This window comes from Gracilinanus agilis, chromosome 2 (genome assembly GCF_016433145.1).
Source record: "Gracilinanus agilis isolate LMUSP501 chromosome 2, AgileGrace, whole genome shotgun sequence".
NCBI lineage: Eukaryota > Metazoa > Chordata > Mammalia > Didelphimorphia > Didelphidae > Gracilinanus > Gracilinanus agilis.
The window spans coordinates 717,818,276-717,833,721 of NC_058131.1; the positions used below are offsets into that span (position 1 = coordinate 717,818,276).

Below are 15,446 nucleotides of genomic sequence, written 5' to 3' on the forward strand. Positions count from 1 at the left end.
GTCACAAAGAAAGATGGGCTGCAGGTCTTGTCCTCATGGTATTTACAGTCTGAAAAGGGGAATAAAAGTCATCGACTCACTATGTTACAAAGCATGTGGTGTATGTGCAAAGAAGAGGAGACCCAGATCAAATGCTAGGAGATATGGGAGCAGGCAGAAATGGCTTTCCACTGGGGCAGATCAGGGAAAATTCCAAGGATAACCAAGTTGGGATTTGAAGAAAGGGAGCAACACTTCACCAGAAGGGAACTGGATCAGGGAAGTCTGTTCTAAACATGTGGCACGGTCAAAGCAAATACACAGAGATCATGAGATCCTAGATTTAGATCTCGAGGGCCTTTGAGGTCATCTGATCATTTGCAAGTAAGGACACTGAGGCACAAAAAAGATTCAGTGACTTGGCCAAGGATCTACAACCATTATCTCAGGTGGAATTTGAAACCAGTTCTTTCTGACCCTAAATCCAATGCTATTTGCCTTCCTCACTTCTACCTCACAGCTTCCCCCAAAACTCAGCTCTTATCCCATAGTCAGCAAGAAACCTTTCCTATGTTTCCTCTTCCCACCCTACCTCCAATACTTCCTTCTGAGATCATCTCCTATTTATCCTGCATATATTTTGTATGGAAATCATTGTTTAAATGTCACCACCTCCACCCCCCATTAGAATGTGAGCTCCTAGAAGGCAGGAATGGTTTTCGTCCCAGCCCAATGCATGTCATAGGCACTCTTAAAATGTTGGCTGTCCAAGGGTCAGGAGGTTGGATTGCATTTGAGAAAGTACGTACGGCCTTGTCTTTACGGATGCCAACTTCACTCTCAAGCAAAAGCCATGTTTTAGCAATTATGGTGATGTGGAATATCCTCAGCTGCGTGGAATGAAAGCTGTGGGTCACACGAAAGGCCCTAGAGAAGTGGCATGGCATGCTGGTTGTGGGGAAGATGCAGCTGATTTCCAACAGAGAAATGGTCAGGAGAAGCAGGAAAAAGCAGGTGCTCACAGATGCATGATCAGAAACGAGGACGGGTCATTCACAGAGTGAGAAGGACATAACCTCAGTGGACAGCCCGTGTGTTCCACTTGTAACCAAGCAATGTCACGTCTCCAGAAGACCCAAGGACAATCGTCCAAATAGGGTCTGACCAGGGCAGAGCTTAGCAGGTGTCTCAGCTCTCTGGTCCTGGGTGTTTCAACGTCTTAAGGCATAGGAAGATTACATTCGATGTCTCAGTCTCCACTGCACTTCATTGTCCCCATCCAGTTTGCAATCTTATTCAGCTGGGACTTTTATAACACTGCCTGACTCATCTTCTACTTGGACGGGTTTTTAATCCCAAGTATAAGACCTTCTATTTAGTCATCTTAAATGGCATCTTCCTAGAGTCAGCCCAATGTTCTTGTAGGTCAAGAGTGATTAAATTCTGACTGGGTCATCTAGCATGGAAGTTCTCCCTCAGGGCTTTGTGTCATCTGCTGCCTTGATAATCTTGTTATCCTAATCCAAGGCAATGATAATAAATATACTAAATCGCCCAAGGCTAAGCACAGAGTGCTGTTGTATTCCAGCAGAGACTTCCTTCCAAGCTGACACTGAAGAATTAATGACTCCAGTTTGGGTCGAGTTGGGTCATCTACCAAGCTATGAATGGACCCAAATGGACCATCGTCTAGTCCAGTGATTCCCAAAGTGGGCGCCACTGCCCCCTGGTGAGTGCTACAGTGATCCGGGGAGCGGTGATGGCCACAGGTACATTTATCTTTCCTATTAATTGCTATTAAAATTTTTTAAAAATTAATTTCCAGGGGGCTAAGTAATGTTTTTTCTGGAAAGGGGGCGGTAGGCCAAAAAAGTATGGGAACCACTGATCTAGTCCACATTCCTCTATTTGTCCAGGAGAATCATTTAAAAGACTATGTCAAATGGTTTCCTACATTGGGGCAGCTGGGTAGCTCAGTGGAGTGAGAGTCAGGCCTAGAGACAGGAGGTCCTAGGTTCAAATCTGGCCTCAGCCACTTCCCAGCTGTGTGACCCTGGGCAAGTCACTTGACCCCCATTGCCCACCCTTACCAATCATCCACCTATGAGACAATACACCGAAGTATAAGGGTTTAAAAAAAATGGTTTCCTACAATCTAAATAAATTACATAAATTTATGTGCATATGCCCATTTTTACATGAACATACATCTCCATGATATATTTACATAAACATTTTTATGTTTATTTATGCTGTAACACTTCATCTACCAGTTGAATGTATGCCTGTTTTTAAAAGATAAGGGGTAAATCCAATATGCCATATTCCCAGGAAAGCCATTCTACTTCTTAGAATTGTCCTTTTCATTGTCCATCTCTTTAATAATACAGCCATATATACAGAATATTGTCCAGAGTAAAAGTCATGTTCACCAGCCAGCTTACAGCTTGCAGAATCAATAATAGTCTTTTTTGTTCTGAAAACAGCCATTTGCCCTTCTCCAGACCTGAGACAACTTTCCCTGTGCTCTTTGGTTATCATGGACACTGACAGTGGTCAATTAATCCCATGCTCCGTTTTCTTAAGACCCTGGGATGAAATTCATCGGGATCTGGCTTGAACACATTAAGGGCAGCAAGCCACTGTGTTACTGTTTTCCAGTATGGAAAAGGCAGCTTCAACTTCAATTAGCCACTTTGTTCTGTACTTTTCAGTGTAAAAATTCTCCTCCTTGGAAGAGGAAAGATGGACATCAAAGGGGTTGGCTGCCCCATTCATCCAAAAGAGAGCAGTCCACAAAACAAACATGGCCCCCTGGGAATTTAAAGAGCTTGAGGAAGCCACAAGGTGGCAAAAAATTGGACCTTTGATTGGGGAATGACTAAACAAATTGTGGTGTCTGTTGGTGATGGAATACTATTGTGCTCAAAGGAATAAGGAACTGGAGGAATTCCATGTGAACTGGATAGACCTTCATGAACTGATGCAGAGTGAAAGGAGCAGAACCAGGAGAACATTATACACAGAGATGGATACATTGTAGCACAATCAAATGTAACTGACTTTGCTACTAACAGCAATGCAATGATCCAGGACAATCCTGAGGGACTTAGGAGAAAGAAAGTATCCACATCCAGAGAAAGAACTGTGGGAACAGAAACACAGAAGAAAAACAACTGCTTGATCACATGGGTCGACGAGGATATGAGTGAGGATGCAGACTCTAAACAATCACCCAGTGCAAATATTAATAATATGGAAATAGGTCTGGGTTAATGACACATGTAAAACCCAGTGGAATTGCTTGTTGGCTACAGGAGGGAGTTGGGAGGAGGAGAGGGAACGTTGGGAGGAAGATTAGTTAGTAATTAAGTATTAAGGTTGAACCTAGCAGGAAGGCCTGGAGCATTCCAAGATGGAATGAAGGAGCAGGAAGTAGTGACTTATGCCCTGAGAAAGACTCCATTAGGGGTTGGCACAAACTGTTGTTAGCCCTGGGAGATCTCAGAGTTAAGGACACCCTGCATCCTGATTTCCCTGGGATCCTGAGTGGTGGTGGCATCTAGCAAGGGGGCAAGAACTACAGAGCAGCACCAAGGGAGGAGGAGTTTGGGATCTGGTGGACAGCATCTCAAGCATACCTTCTCTACTTGGTTTCCTTGGACCATCTTGGCTTTTGGCATCCTGAGATCATTGGTGGATTACAGTGAGAACCCCAAAGCCACCCTCAGCCCTTAGCTGTGCTGGTCAAGCCTGGCAGGAACCAGGTTTGATGCAGCCTCCCAGAGACTCCATTACTGCTCCTTTGGCCCTGCCTGCTTAGATCACTAAGATTAGAGTAGAGAAGTCCTCCCCTTGCCCTGTGGTTTTGCCAGTTAGGTTTTAAGTATAGAAATCCCTTTCCCACCTTTATTTTAGTTGTACATAATTAAAACTGTTAAAACCTTTACCTTGCCTGTTGGTTTCTAGACTCTGGCCTAGTGGTGAGCTGGAGACAGTTGGCCAACGGCCATTTTTGTCAGTTAGGAGCAGCCTCGCTGTGTGCTCAGGTCTCCTTATCCTGGTCCAGTCTCTCCTACAACCCAGTGTGTGTACCCACAATCATTAGATTTATTGTAACATCCCTGGTGCCTCCATTATCTTTTTCACAGGAAAGAACATGAATCATGTAACCATGGAAAACTATTCTAAATTAATTAATTAAATGAAAAATTTCAAATTAAAGGGCTTGCGGATCTCTGGACCCAAGTGTCAAATCGCATTGATCTTTACTAAATTTCATCTTACTTGACTCAGCCCAAAGTCTGCCAAGTTCTTTTGGAATTCTGCCCCCATGATCTCATGTGTCTGCCACCCATCCTAACTTTGTGTCACCTGAAAATATGAGAACCCTGTGCATTCTATGCTTTCCTCAAAACAGCCCAGGGCCAAAGTGCAGGTGCCTGGGACCCTCCCACTCCACTGACAACTGCTTAGCTGCCATGTTGTCCCTGAACAGTGGCCTCATACTGGACTCTCTGGGTTCTTTCCCATATTGAGTCCATATGATTGCACTTTCATCTGTCCAATCTCTTTCCCTCTCTTCCGAAGGATGACATGAAATACTTAGTCAAAGAGAGCTGAGAACAGGGACTGGACTGTGACTAATTTCATTTCATTACTATGAAGTGGTTACTCCCAGATGAGGAAATTCCCTCTGCCGATGCAGGTTGGCACCCTCTCCATGACTTAGAGTCTTGTTGTTGGTCCTTTATTTTCAAGGAGGACCAATGACGTCACAGTGTTGAGGTAAAAGAGAGAACAATTCACTCTGAGTCTTAGAGAGCTGTTGAAGACGCTGAGAATTTAAGTGACTTGCCCAGGATCACCCAAGTACATGCCGCAGCTCAAACTGGGGCCCAGCTCTTGCTGGCTGCCAGGCTAGCCCTCCGGACACTCTGCCACATTGCCTCTCCTGTCATCAAATGCTTGCTAAAATCTGTGGCATCCCACCGATTATCTGCCGACCTTGGAGCCACGGCAACAACAGGAAATAAAGGTAGTCTGGAGCGACTCGTTCTGAATGAAGCCACACAGACTCTCTGGGATCGCTGCTTCCTTTTCCACGTATTCAGTCACCACCATCGCTTTAAGATTATGTTCTAGAATTCTGCCAGCAACCAAAGTCAAGCTCACTGATCTATGGCTGACAGACTCCTTCAGGGTGTTCGCCCTTCTCTGATAGGATGGTGCTTCTCCCATTCCTTTTCTATCCAATATCACTGGCAGGAGCAGCTAAGTGACTCAATGGATAGAGACCCAGGTCTGGAAATGGGAGGTTCTAGATTCAAATCTGGCCTCAGATGTGTGACCCTGGGCAAGTCACTTACCCTTTATTGCCCGGTCCTTACCACTCTTTTGCCTTGGAACCAATAATTGTATCAATTCAAAGATGGAAGGTAAGTGCTTTAAACTAGTGATGGGCAAACTACGACCCACAGGCTAGATGAGGCCCCCTGAAATGTTCTATCCTGCCCTGGGACATTATTCATAATCTGCCGAATACAATGAGTAGGATATAATACAATGAAACTTCAAAAGAGTTGCCTTAGAAACAGACTGGCAAATGAGCATTTCCTTTCCTTTGGCCCCTCTTTAAAAAGTTTGCCCATCACTGGTTTAAATATATGTGTGTGTGTGTGTGTGAGAGAGAGAGAGAGAGAGAGAGAGAGAGAGAGAGAGAGAGAGAGACAGAGAGAGAGAGAGAGACAGAGAGACAGAGAGAGAGAGAGAGAGAGAGCACATCACTGGTGGTGGTAAAACACTCACAGCTGCCAGTCCTCTCACCCACCCAAGGAAGTAGTTCATCAGGGACTGATGATAGGCGTTCCTCAAGGGCAGTCAGGCGCTCTCCTACCCTCTATCAGCTCCCTCTTAGCCATTTTCATTTTGTCTTTTCAAAGCCAAATGTCATTTTCCTTGATAGAGAGAAGAGAATTCGAATTCAGCAGTTTTGCCTTCTCTTCAACAGGTTCTCATCATCCCACTCACCACCACCCCCCACCCAGCAGCAGTCTGGTCCATTTTTTCAACCTTCTCTTTTCTCCAATAAAACTAAGAAACCGAGACTAGATGATGTGATTCCACTAAGAGAGGGAGCTTCTAGAGGAGGAAAAACCCTATGCCAATGAAGAGAGGCACTTAATGGAGAGGTTAAATTGATTGATTAGTGTCACACAGATATTAAAAGTCAGAGGAAGGACTTGAACTCAGAGCTTCCAGATTTCTCAGCCAGCTCTCTATCCACTATGTTGTAGTGACTCTAAAAAAAAAAATTTGTAATGAACTATAACGTTACAAAATCATAGATCTAGAGGTAGAAGGAAATTTAGCGGCTCTCTAGTCTGACCCCTTTATTTTATCTTCAATAACCTCTGGTGGGGATCTCTAGGTGGCCCAATGGATTGAGAGCCAGGACTAGAGACAGGAAGATACTTTGGCCTTTTAGATACTTCCTAACTGTGTGACCCTGGGCAAGTCACTTACTCTTACTGCTCTTCTGCCTTAGAACCAATACACAGTACTGAATCTGAGACAGAAAGGGAGGGTTGGTTGTTGTTGGTTTTTTTTTTAATTTTTTAATAAACAAATAACCCCTCTGGCTACTTCTTCAACTTTTGCTCAAATTCAAAGGCTGCTTCTCCAGAGGATAGTTGTGATTCTTGGGTTCTAGTTACCCTGTGGTGGGAATTCTTACTTCTGTATCTTAGAAGCCCCTACGGGTGTGCTTTCTATTAACAAGCAGCCAGTGTACTTAATTAGCTTTTAGGAAAAACATTTACTGAGCTAATATATTAGGATCAGTTAATATCCCTCCACAAGCCTGAGAACACTGTTCCACAAATCCAGATAACTTACATGGGATGAGGAAGCTCCAACTCAAAACAAGACAGCCACGAGGCACCCATGAGAGAACAGCTCACAATTTCTGTAGAGTCTTCCTGAATCTCCCCTCAGGTCTGGCATCATCTCCCTCAAGGCACTCAGTTGGACTCCCAAGTCTCGAGTTCTTGACCCTCACAGCCCTCTGCTCTAAGGGCTTTCCTCTAACTTCTCCCCCAGGTGACCACATCTGAGGTGGTTGTTTCAGCTGTTTTTCTCCACTCCCAGCTGGATTTGCTGCCTCCTGATCTCCTGACCTGGGCTGGGGGAGCAGAGGGGAACGTCCCTCCCTTGGCTCACAGCCTCTGCGCCAAGGTGGAGGGTTTCGCCTCCACAAAGCCCTTCCCAGCCTCGACTCTCAGCGGCTGAACAAATGGCTGTTTCCTTAGAGTCCATTGATTGTCTCGGATGATTACGAGATATTTCCTAGGTGGTATCAGCTGCCTTCATCCAGTGACCATGACCCAAGAACCCTCTCCAGTGGACCCAGGGCTTATTCACACAGGGTTGGGGAGCAGCACGGAGAGAAGGGAATAAGCATTTATTGAGTACCTGCTATGGGCCAGACACTCTGCTACGCTTCATAAACACTGTATTATCTCATTTGATCCCTGCGGCGACCCTGGGCCTTAGATACTATGATTGTGCCCATTTTACAGCAGAGGCAACTGAGGCAAACAGAAATTAAAGTGCCTCGTCCAGCCTCACACAGCCAGTGAGGAAGAGAAGTGTCTAAGGATGGATTTGAATTGATCCTCCTGATGCCAAGCCAGCTGTGCCACCCGGTTGGAACTTATGTGATCCTACGAGATTTCCATGGCGATCCCATGGACACACACACACACACACACACACACACTCACTCACACTCACTCACACATACACACACACACACACACACACACACACACACACACACACTCACACTCAAAAAAGTAAAGAAAACTCCATGAATAAATTGTTTAATCATATTTACAGGTCTTCAGTCCTTCTTCTCCAGGCTGCAGAGGGCTCGCTCCGCAGCGCCTGCCTCTCCCAGTGGCCTCAGCAGCAGATCAGGGATGGAGTCACTCGATGGCTTCCTCCCAGAGCATCCCATCGCTTCCAAAGCCTCCTCTTTGCACGGTCCCCAGCACCCCGGGGCAGCGCACACGCCACCCTTCGGCACTAAAGCGTCCCCTGGGGCAGGGCGGGTGTCGGGTGTCAGCGTGCTGGGCGACCCCCTCCTCTCCCCATCGCAGAACGTGGGACCCTGGAGGGGACGCCTCCTGTGGCCAGCCCTGGGCCCCCGCTACGGAGCCACCACTTGGAAAGGGTCCGAGGTGCCCTCGAAGGCCAGGATCTGGGCTGGCTGCAGGAAATTCTGCTTCCTGTTGTGCCCAAAGTAGCGGATCCTGTAGAGGCCTGGTGGGGTGGTGCCTGCGATGTGCCACTCAATCGTCACATTGCTCCGACCCGAGGACCCTTTGTGCCAGTAAAGCCTGGGGGTAAAAAGGAAAAGGGAAAAGAAACCTTTATTTTATATTTTAATGAAACGGGATGCTGCTAGACCATCTGAGAGAAGGAAACCTCCCTAGGATGAACAAATAAGCAAGTTGTCTGTAAGACAGAGGTGGCTCGGTGGTAAAGTGCCAGGCCTGGAACCAGGAGGGCCAGGGTTCCAATCTGGCCTCGGATACTTCCTAGCTGTGTGACCCTGGGCAAGTCACTTAACCCCAATAAGCCTAGCCCTTATTACTGCTCTTCTGCCTTAGAACCAATCCTTAGTACACATTCTAAGACAGAAGCTACGGGTTTAAAAAAAATAAACGCTGTGTAAAATAATGCAAATGGAAAGAACCAAAATAAAAATGCTGAAAACTGTTCAATTGTAATGACCATGTTTGACCCCAAAGAAGAGATAAGAGAATTCCCTCCTTCCTTCCCTTCTTCGCAGAAGAGGGAGACTGTGGGCATGGAACAAGGAAGATAAAGAATAAACTTGGGTGGTGGCTTCCTTGGTTTTACGGAACTGTGAGGGGTTTTCTCCCCTTCTCTTTGTTTATTCTCTGCCAGAAGGGGTTGGGGGGTAGGAAAGGACATAAACGGAAAATGATGTAAAAACAAAAGACAGTAATAAAAATCCTGAGGATGATTTGGCCCCCTCCATCCCGGGCAGACATTCCGCGTGAGCCCCTCTGCGTTTCTCTAGGCGGGCACACACAGGACCCATCGCCAGGGTGAGGCTCGAAGCCTCTCCAGTTGTGTGAAGCCTGTCAGAGCTCGTGCCCTCTGCCAGAGAGCCTCTAGGAAACCAGGGTGAGCCCAGGGCCAAGGCGAGCCGAGAGGATGCAGGCGGCCGCAGTAGAGAAAGCCGAGGAGGCGGCAGGACCATCGGTGAGCCCAGCGCCATCCGTTCATCACCAGGCAGCCAAGGGGGCTCGTCCATTGCTCTCGCCCATCTCCGCTCCCGGAGCCAAGTCTTCTAGGCTTGAGAGACCCACCTGGTGTCCCACGAGGCGTCATTCAGGACCGCCTGCCACAGTGCTGAAGTGCTCTCGTACTTCTCAACTGCCAGGAAGTTGTGATCTGTCTGGAATACAAATAAGGAGAATGTTTGGACACTGAAAATACCCAGAGAAGCGCCGAGCCCAACCTGGAAGAGGGGCTGATGGGTAGGAAATGCAGGCGCTGATTTTAAAGGAAACCATAGAAACAAGCAAGGAGGACGGGGAAGAGGATGCACAGGCAGGAGCAGGGTCATCCCTGGTGGCTGCTCACAGCTGTGAAGAGGATGCCATCAGCCTCCCTCCAGGGCAAATGGCACCGAGAGGATCCAGTCCGGGTAGACCAGAGGGACGGACGACTCTCTTTCTCCTTCTCCCTCTCCCTTTCTCCGAAGAAGCTCCCAGATTTGTTGGGCCCTTTGCCTGCGTGAACCTCCTCCCTTCCCTCCAGATTCGGGTTTTAAAAGCTTTGTATCTTAAGCCACCAAACGTGCCAACGCGTTTGATTAACGTCAGTATTGCCCTGTGCGCCACATTCCATTTAACGCTTATGAATGGGGGGAAGAGCGTGTTCTTTTACCCTTGATTCAGACTGACCCTGGGGGCTGGCCAAAGTAGGAGAATAATAGGGGCACTTCACAAACCAATGAACTCAGGACTCCCATCCCCTTTGGGGTTTTACAAAGTCAGATGGGAGCAGCAGAGAGTACCAGGAGTGAGAAGAGTTACTGAGCTAGAGGACTCGGGGAGCAGATCATTGCTCCCCAGGGGCATGAATTTCCTTTTCCAAGAGAGCAGTGACCTCCCTGTGGGACGGAAAGGAAGCAAGATGTGCACACTCGTAGAGCACCGAACTTAAAGTCAGAAAGACCTGAGTGTGAATCCTGCCTCAAACCCTTCCTGGCTGTGTCTCCCTGGAGAAGCTTCCTCATCTGTAAAATGGGGCTGGCACTAGCAGCTGACCTCCCAGGGCTGTGTGGGGAGGAATGATTCAGTGTGTGGAAAGTGCTCTGTAAACCTTCAAGGGCTCCATAAATGCTAGTTTATGGTTACTGTTGCTATTATTCTATAGAGGAGACAGAGGCTGGTGAATGCAGAGCCCCGTGTGAGGATGGCAAGCTCAGGAACCCAGGAGGCGCCTCTTCTTCCCTGCCTGCTTTTCCAGGGACTTGTCAGCCCCCAAATGCTAAGGATTTACACGGAGGTGTCAGAGGTGCTGCTTTCACAGCAGTCCTCTCAGCGCTGGGGCTGCTGGTTGTCCGTGACGATGGCCCAGAGCATCTCTCCCTGCTGCCCGGCTCCCGGGGATACCCAGGAGCCGATTATCATGGCCTTTCCAGGGAGCCCTTTGAGATCCTCCAGAGAAGCATGATGGACAAATGCGAGTTGTGTCGAGCTTCATTAGCCGTGGCTCTCGCTGGCTTTGGAAAAACTGGCTCTCCGAGAGGTCCCGCATCCCCCCAAGACCAGCGCTGGGCCAACACTGCCCCAAGAGAACCACATCTTTGTGACTGGTCAGAGGTGGGGTGGGGGCTCGGCAGAAAGGCAGAACCACCATGAAACTCGGGTCCTGTGAGGCTGGCTCGCCAGCAGAGGATGACTCTACGGCAGCGAGATCTATGGGTCACCGATTAAACGGCGATCACAGAGAAGTCTGCCGTGATGCTACAAATAACACCACCTTGGCACCAAGTTTGCCAGCATCTCGACTGTGATTTCAGGGGCAAAGGGAACTTCAGGTGTGGAGATTCCCTACCCCGATGGCCAACGACAAGCCGTGAGGCACTCAGAGTCACTCAGACTCACCAAGAATGCTGAGAGGTCCAGGGACATGCAGCTTGGAGCTATCAGAGGCAGGATGGACATCGAGGACTTCCAGCCTCCCAGGGAGCCCTGAATGCCCTACACCACTCTAAAGAGGCTTTGAATAGAGAAGCCAAATCTATACATTTAATCAAAGAATCAGGAGGGCGGCAGAGCTGATTAGGGGCTGCTCTGGGAGGCAGGAAGGCCGAGAGGGACCCATCCTGGCTGTGGGGCCTTTGGGTGGCCACAGGAACATCACGAGCCTCCCATGTCCCAAACAACTCTCTAAGCCTCCCTCTAATGGAGGAGGAACAGGGTCTGGGTACCGGCTGCCTCTGGGCAGGGGGGAGGGACAGGAAAGCGGGGAGGGGGCACCCCCAGAGAGCTGACTTCACAGTTTTCCCACAGACCCTCTCTGTATAGTATTATGATTCTCACCACGTTTTCTGCTGAATACTTCGGGTTAGCACCAACGAACAGGACCGCAGCCACTTCACCCTGAAGAAAATGGAAGTTATCGGGTGAGATAGGATGGTGAAAATGTTTGTGAAAATGCAGCTGTAGAAAGCACTTTAAGGTTTGCAAAGTACTTCACGCGGATCTCTTTAAGCCTCATAACAACCCGGGGGAGAGGGGAGGTATATGCCGTTATGACCCTCAGTGTACAGATGAGGAAACTGAGGCAGGCAGAGGTGAAAGGACTTGCCCAGGACCACACAGAATGAATGTCTGTCTCTGGATTTGTGCTTTCCTCTTCCTGACAACAAGGCCAGGCTCCATCCTCCGCACAGTCAATCCTGCATCCGTGTTGGATGAAGCTGCTGCTGCCCCCACCCTCAGGAGCTCTGGACGAGAGAAAGTGTGACGGCAGGACTGGCGAGCCAGCCTCAGCGTCAGACGTTCGCATTGAAGCAGGACGAGCCCGTCGCTCCGTGCCTGGAGGGGCTCCCTGAGCCTCCCGGCTGCAGAGGGGAGCCCTGATCCCCACATCTGCCCCCCAGGTCTGGATGGACTGATCGGCTCCTTAAGCCCCAGGGAGGACGGCGTCATTTTGTCTGTGTGATTCCTGGCACAGGACCCGGCACACAGGGGACGCTTAGTCCATCCTCGTGGATGGATTCTGTAAAATGGAAGGTTGGGGACTGAGGAGTCGCAGAACCTGCATTCAGGTCCCAACAAGGACACTTGCTACCTGGTGACCTTGTCTCAGTCACCTACCACTCCACATTTCATTTCCTTATTCACTGAATAGACTGGCCAGACCAGAAAGCTCCTCAGGCTCTAGACAGACTCAGCTTCACGTTCCGAGGTCCCCACCGGCTAAATGGACTGTCTGAGAATCAGTGTATTGGGGAGAACCAAAAGAAATCGGCAAAAGTTGCCAAGAACCAAACTTAGCTTATGTGTCAGGCAGGGGCAGCTGGGTGGCTCAGTGGGTAGAGAGCCAGGCCTGGAATCAGGAGGTTCTGGGTTCCAATCTGGCCTTAGACACTTCCTAGCTGGGTGGCCCTGGGCAAGTCACTTCACCCCTATTGCCTCCACTCTTACTGCTCTTTTGCCTTGGAACCCATATGCAGTGCTGATTCTAAGATGGAAAATGAGGCTTTTTTTAGTGTTCCTCCTGGGTCAGGACCTTTAGCTCCGTCCCAGAGGGGAACGGGGCGTCTCTGGGCAGGACAGACTGGATGGCCGTGCGCTGGACGTGTGGTAGTGGGACTAGCTGGTCCCGGAGGTCATTTCCGAGTCTGAAATTGGGGAATTTGGCGAGCTGAGGCTTGTTTTTCTCCAGCTCCGCGCAGAGCAGTTACCCACAGCCTCTGCCAGCCTCAGGGAGCCCCGGGGCTCCTCAGAAGCCTGAGCCCGGCCACGCACAACTGATACAAGACGGCAGCTCATTAAAATCCATCCTGGAGCGCTGAGCATCTCCCCAGGGCTCTGAAGGCCAAGACGGGGCTGCGGTGCCCGGCCAGGGAATCTGTCCATGGACTCTGAATCTGCTCAGCCCATTTAGACCCGGCCTCGGGCTCCTTCCTGACCTCCCCCCAAGTCCAGCGTGCTTTACCGCTGAGGAGGAGGACATGATTGGCCAAAGACGGCCAGCCGGGCCACCTATTTCCTGTTCAGAAACTTCCCTCGGGTGGGCAGGTACAATTCAGTAGAGCTCTGAGGCCAAGAGCAAGGAACACTGAGGAGATCCATGCACGGTACCCTGGAGGAAGGGCCAGCTGAGCCCCCGGGACAGCCATCCCCAAAGCAAAGACGGCAAAGGCAGCACGACAACCGTCCGCATTTCCAGTTATTTCCATTTTCCAAATGGAAATAAAAGTGGATTTGAAGTCAAGAGACTTGGGTTCGAATCCTCACTCACTCAGTCACTAGTGCCATGCCTGAAACCTAGCAGGTGTTTAACAATGCACATTACTTGATGGGTTTCTTCCAGTGTGGCCTTGAGCCAAGTTTCCTCCCCCATCTAGCCTTCAGTCTGCTCCTCTGTAAAACGAGAGGGTTAACGAGGTGACTCCTAAAGCACCTTCAGCTCAAATCAATGATCCTGTGATTCTATCCTTTTTCTGCTCAGTCAGGGGCTGCGGAGAGGATGGAGCCGATTTTGTACCAAAGACCCCGTTTTCTTCCTTCCTAAATGAAGCTTCTCATTAAACAGTCCGTGTCCTGAGTGTTCAACACACAGAGATGATTCCTCCGTCCTTTTAATGGAGAAAAACGTTCTCGATTTCGTATTCACAAAAAGGAACGGGCCGGGAGGGTCTCCGAGTCTGACGGCATCTCAGAGCTGGCAGGGACTCCCAAGGCCGGTGAGGCTGATGGGAAATTCCCCATCAGCATCCTTGAGAAGGGGTCAGTCGCCTCTGCTCCAAAGGAGGAAGCTCAACCCTGACTCTGCCCCCGAGGCAGCTCCCACTATTCATTCTGCCCTCACGGCAAGTCTGAGCTCCCATTTCTAAGCGGTGGTGCCAGGGAAGCCTTTGGAGAGTCCCTCGGACAGCCCTGAGATCGAATCAGGCGATGCTTAAAGAAACGACTTCAGACTCTTCCCTGGAAGGACAGAGGCAGAAGCGCAGCCACAAGAGGAGGACAGAACTCACTGCAAGAGTCTCTGACGTTGGGAACGATTAAAGGCAAAAGGAAGACAGGAAGGCAAAGGATGAGATGGTCAGACAGGGCCGAGGAAGCGAGGAAGAAGACCCCGGACGGACTTCAGGAGATGGTGGAGGATAGAAGGGCCTGGAGAGCTTCGGTCTGGGGGGTCACCAAGAACTGGATACGCCTGAGTGTCTGAACACAAAACTTCCACAAGAGCTCTGGGGCCGAGCAGAATGAGCACCATTTCATGGCCTGAAGCCTCCTTCGTTTCCTTGCCTTCACGCACCTCTTGGATCCAATCAGCTGCTCAGTCCTGTCCTTTCTGCCCGTTTTTCCCCATCTCTACTTGCCCAGCAGCACTAAGGCCCCCATCGCCTCTCCCCGGCGCTATTCGCTAGCCTTCTGGTTAATCCCTCTGTCTCATCTCTCCCTATACCAACCCATCCTGTAGTCAGTCATTAACCATTAAGTAGCTGCCATGAGCCAGGCTCTGAGCTACCTGCTGGGGATACAAAAAGAGACAAAAGACAGTCCCTGCCCTCAAGGAGCTCCCTGTCTAATGGGGGAGAAAACAAGCAAACCATCATGTATAAACAACTTCCTTATTAGATAAATTGAGAAAATAATTAAGAGCGGGAAAGTGCTAGAATTAAGAGAGATTGGGAAAGGGACCGCTAGGTGGCTTAGTGGATAGAGAGCCAGGCCTGGAAATGGAGGTCCTGGGTTCAAATGGGGCCTCAGATACTGCCTAACTGTGTCACCTTGGGCAAGTCACTTAACCCCCATTGCGTAGCCCTTTCTGTTCTTCTGCTTACTGAAGGTAAAGGGTTAAAAAAAATAGAGAGAATGGGGAAAGCTTCCTGTAGAAGGTGAGAGTTTATCTGGGGCTTGAAGGAAGCCAGCAAAGCCTAACAAGGAGGGAGAGCAGTCCAGGCATGGGGGTGGCCAGGGAAAATGCTAGGAACAGAAAAATGGGGTGAGGAACAGCAAGGAAGCCTGTGTCACTGGCTGCCAAAGGGATTGTCCCCCAGGTTGGACCATGTCGTCCCCCTGGACCCAACAAATGCCAGGGGCTCCTTAAGGTCTCCAGGATCAAATATAAAGTCCTCTGTGTGACCCTCTGGCCTTTGCCATTTTCTCACTCCTTATCCT

At 49.5% G+C, this 15,446-nt stretch overlaps 1 protein-coding gene across 1 annotated transcript in view; it reads right to left on the minus strand.

Annotated features, from left to right (window-relative positions):
- Positions 1-7,866: 7,866 nt before the first annotated feature.
- The window catches only part of ASAH2 (N-acylsphingosine amidohydrolase 2), a 50,322-nt gene continuing 42,742 nt past the window's right edge, over positions 7,867-15,446 (minus strand). Inside the window, exons 18-20 of the mRNA XM_044660334.1 lie at positions 11,631-11,690; positions 9,384-9,472; positions 7,867-8,381 (exon numbers count right to left, since the gene is read on the minus strand). Of these exons, the coding sequence (XP_044516269.1) occupies positions 8,192-8,381; positions 9,384-9,472; positions 11,631-11,690 (339 nt within the window). The 3' untranslated portion in view covers positions 7,867-8,191. The remainder of the gene's footprint in view (positions 8,382-9,383; positions 9,473-11,630; positions 11,691-15,446) is intronic.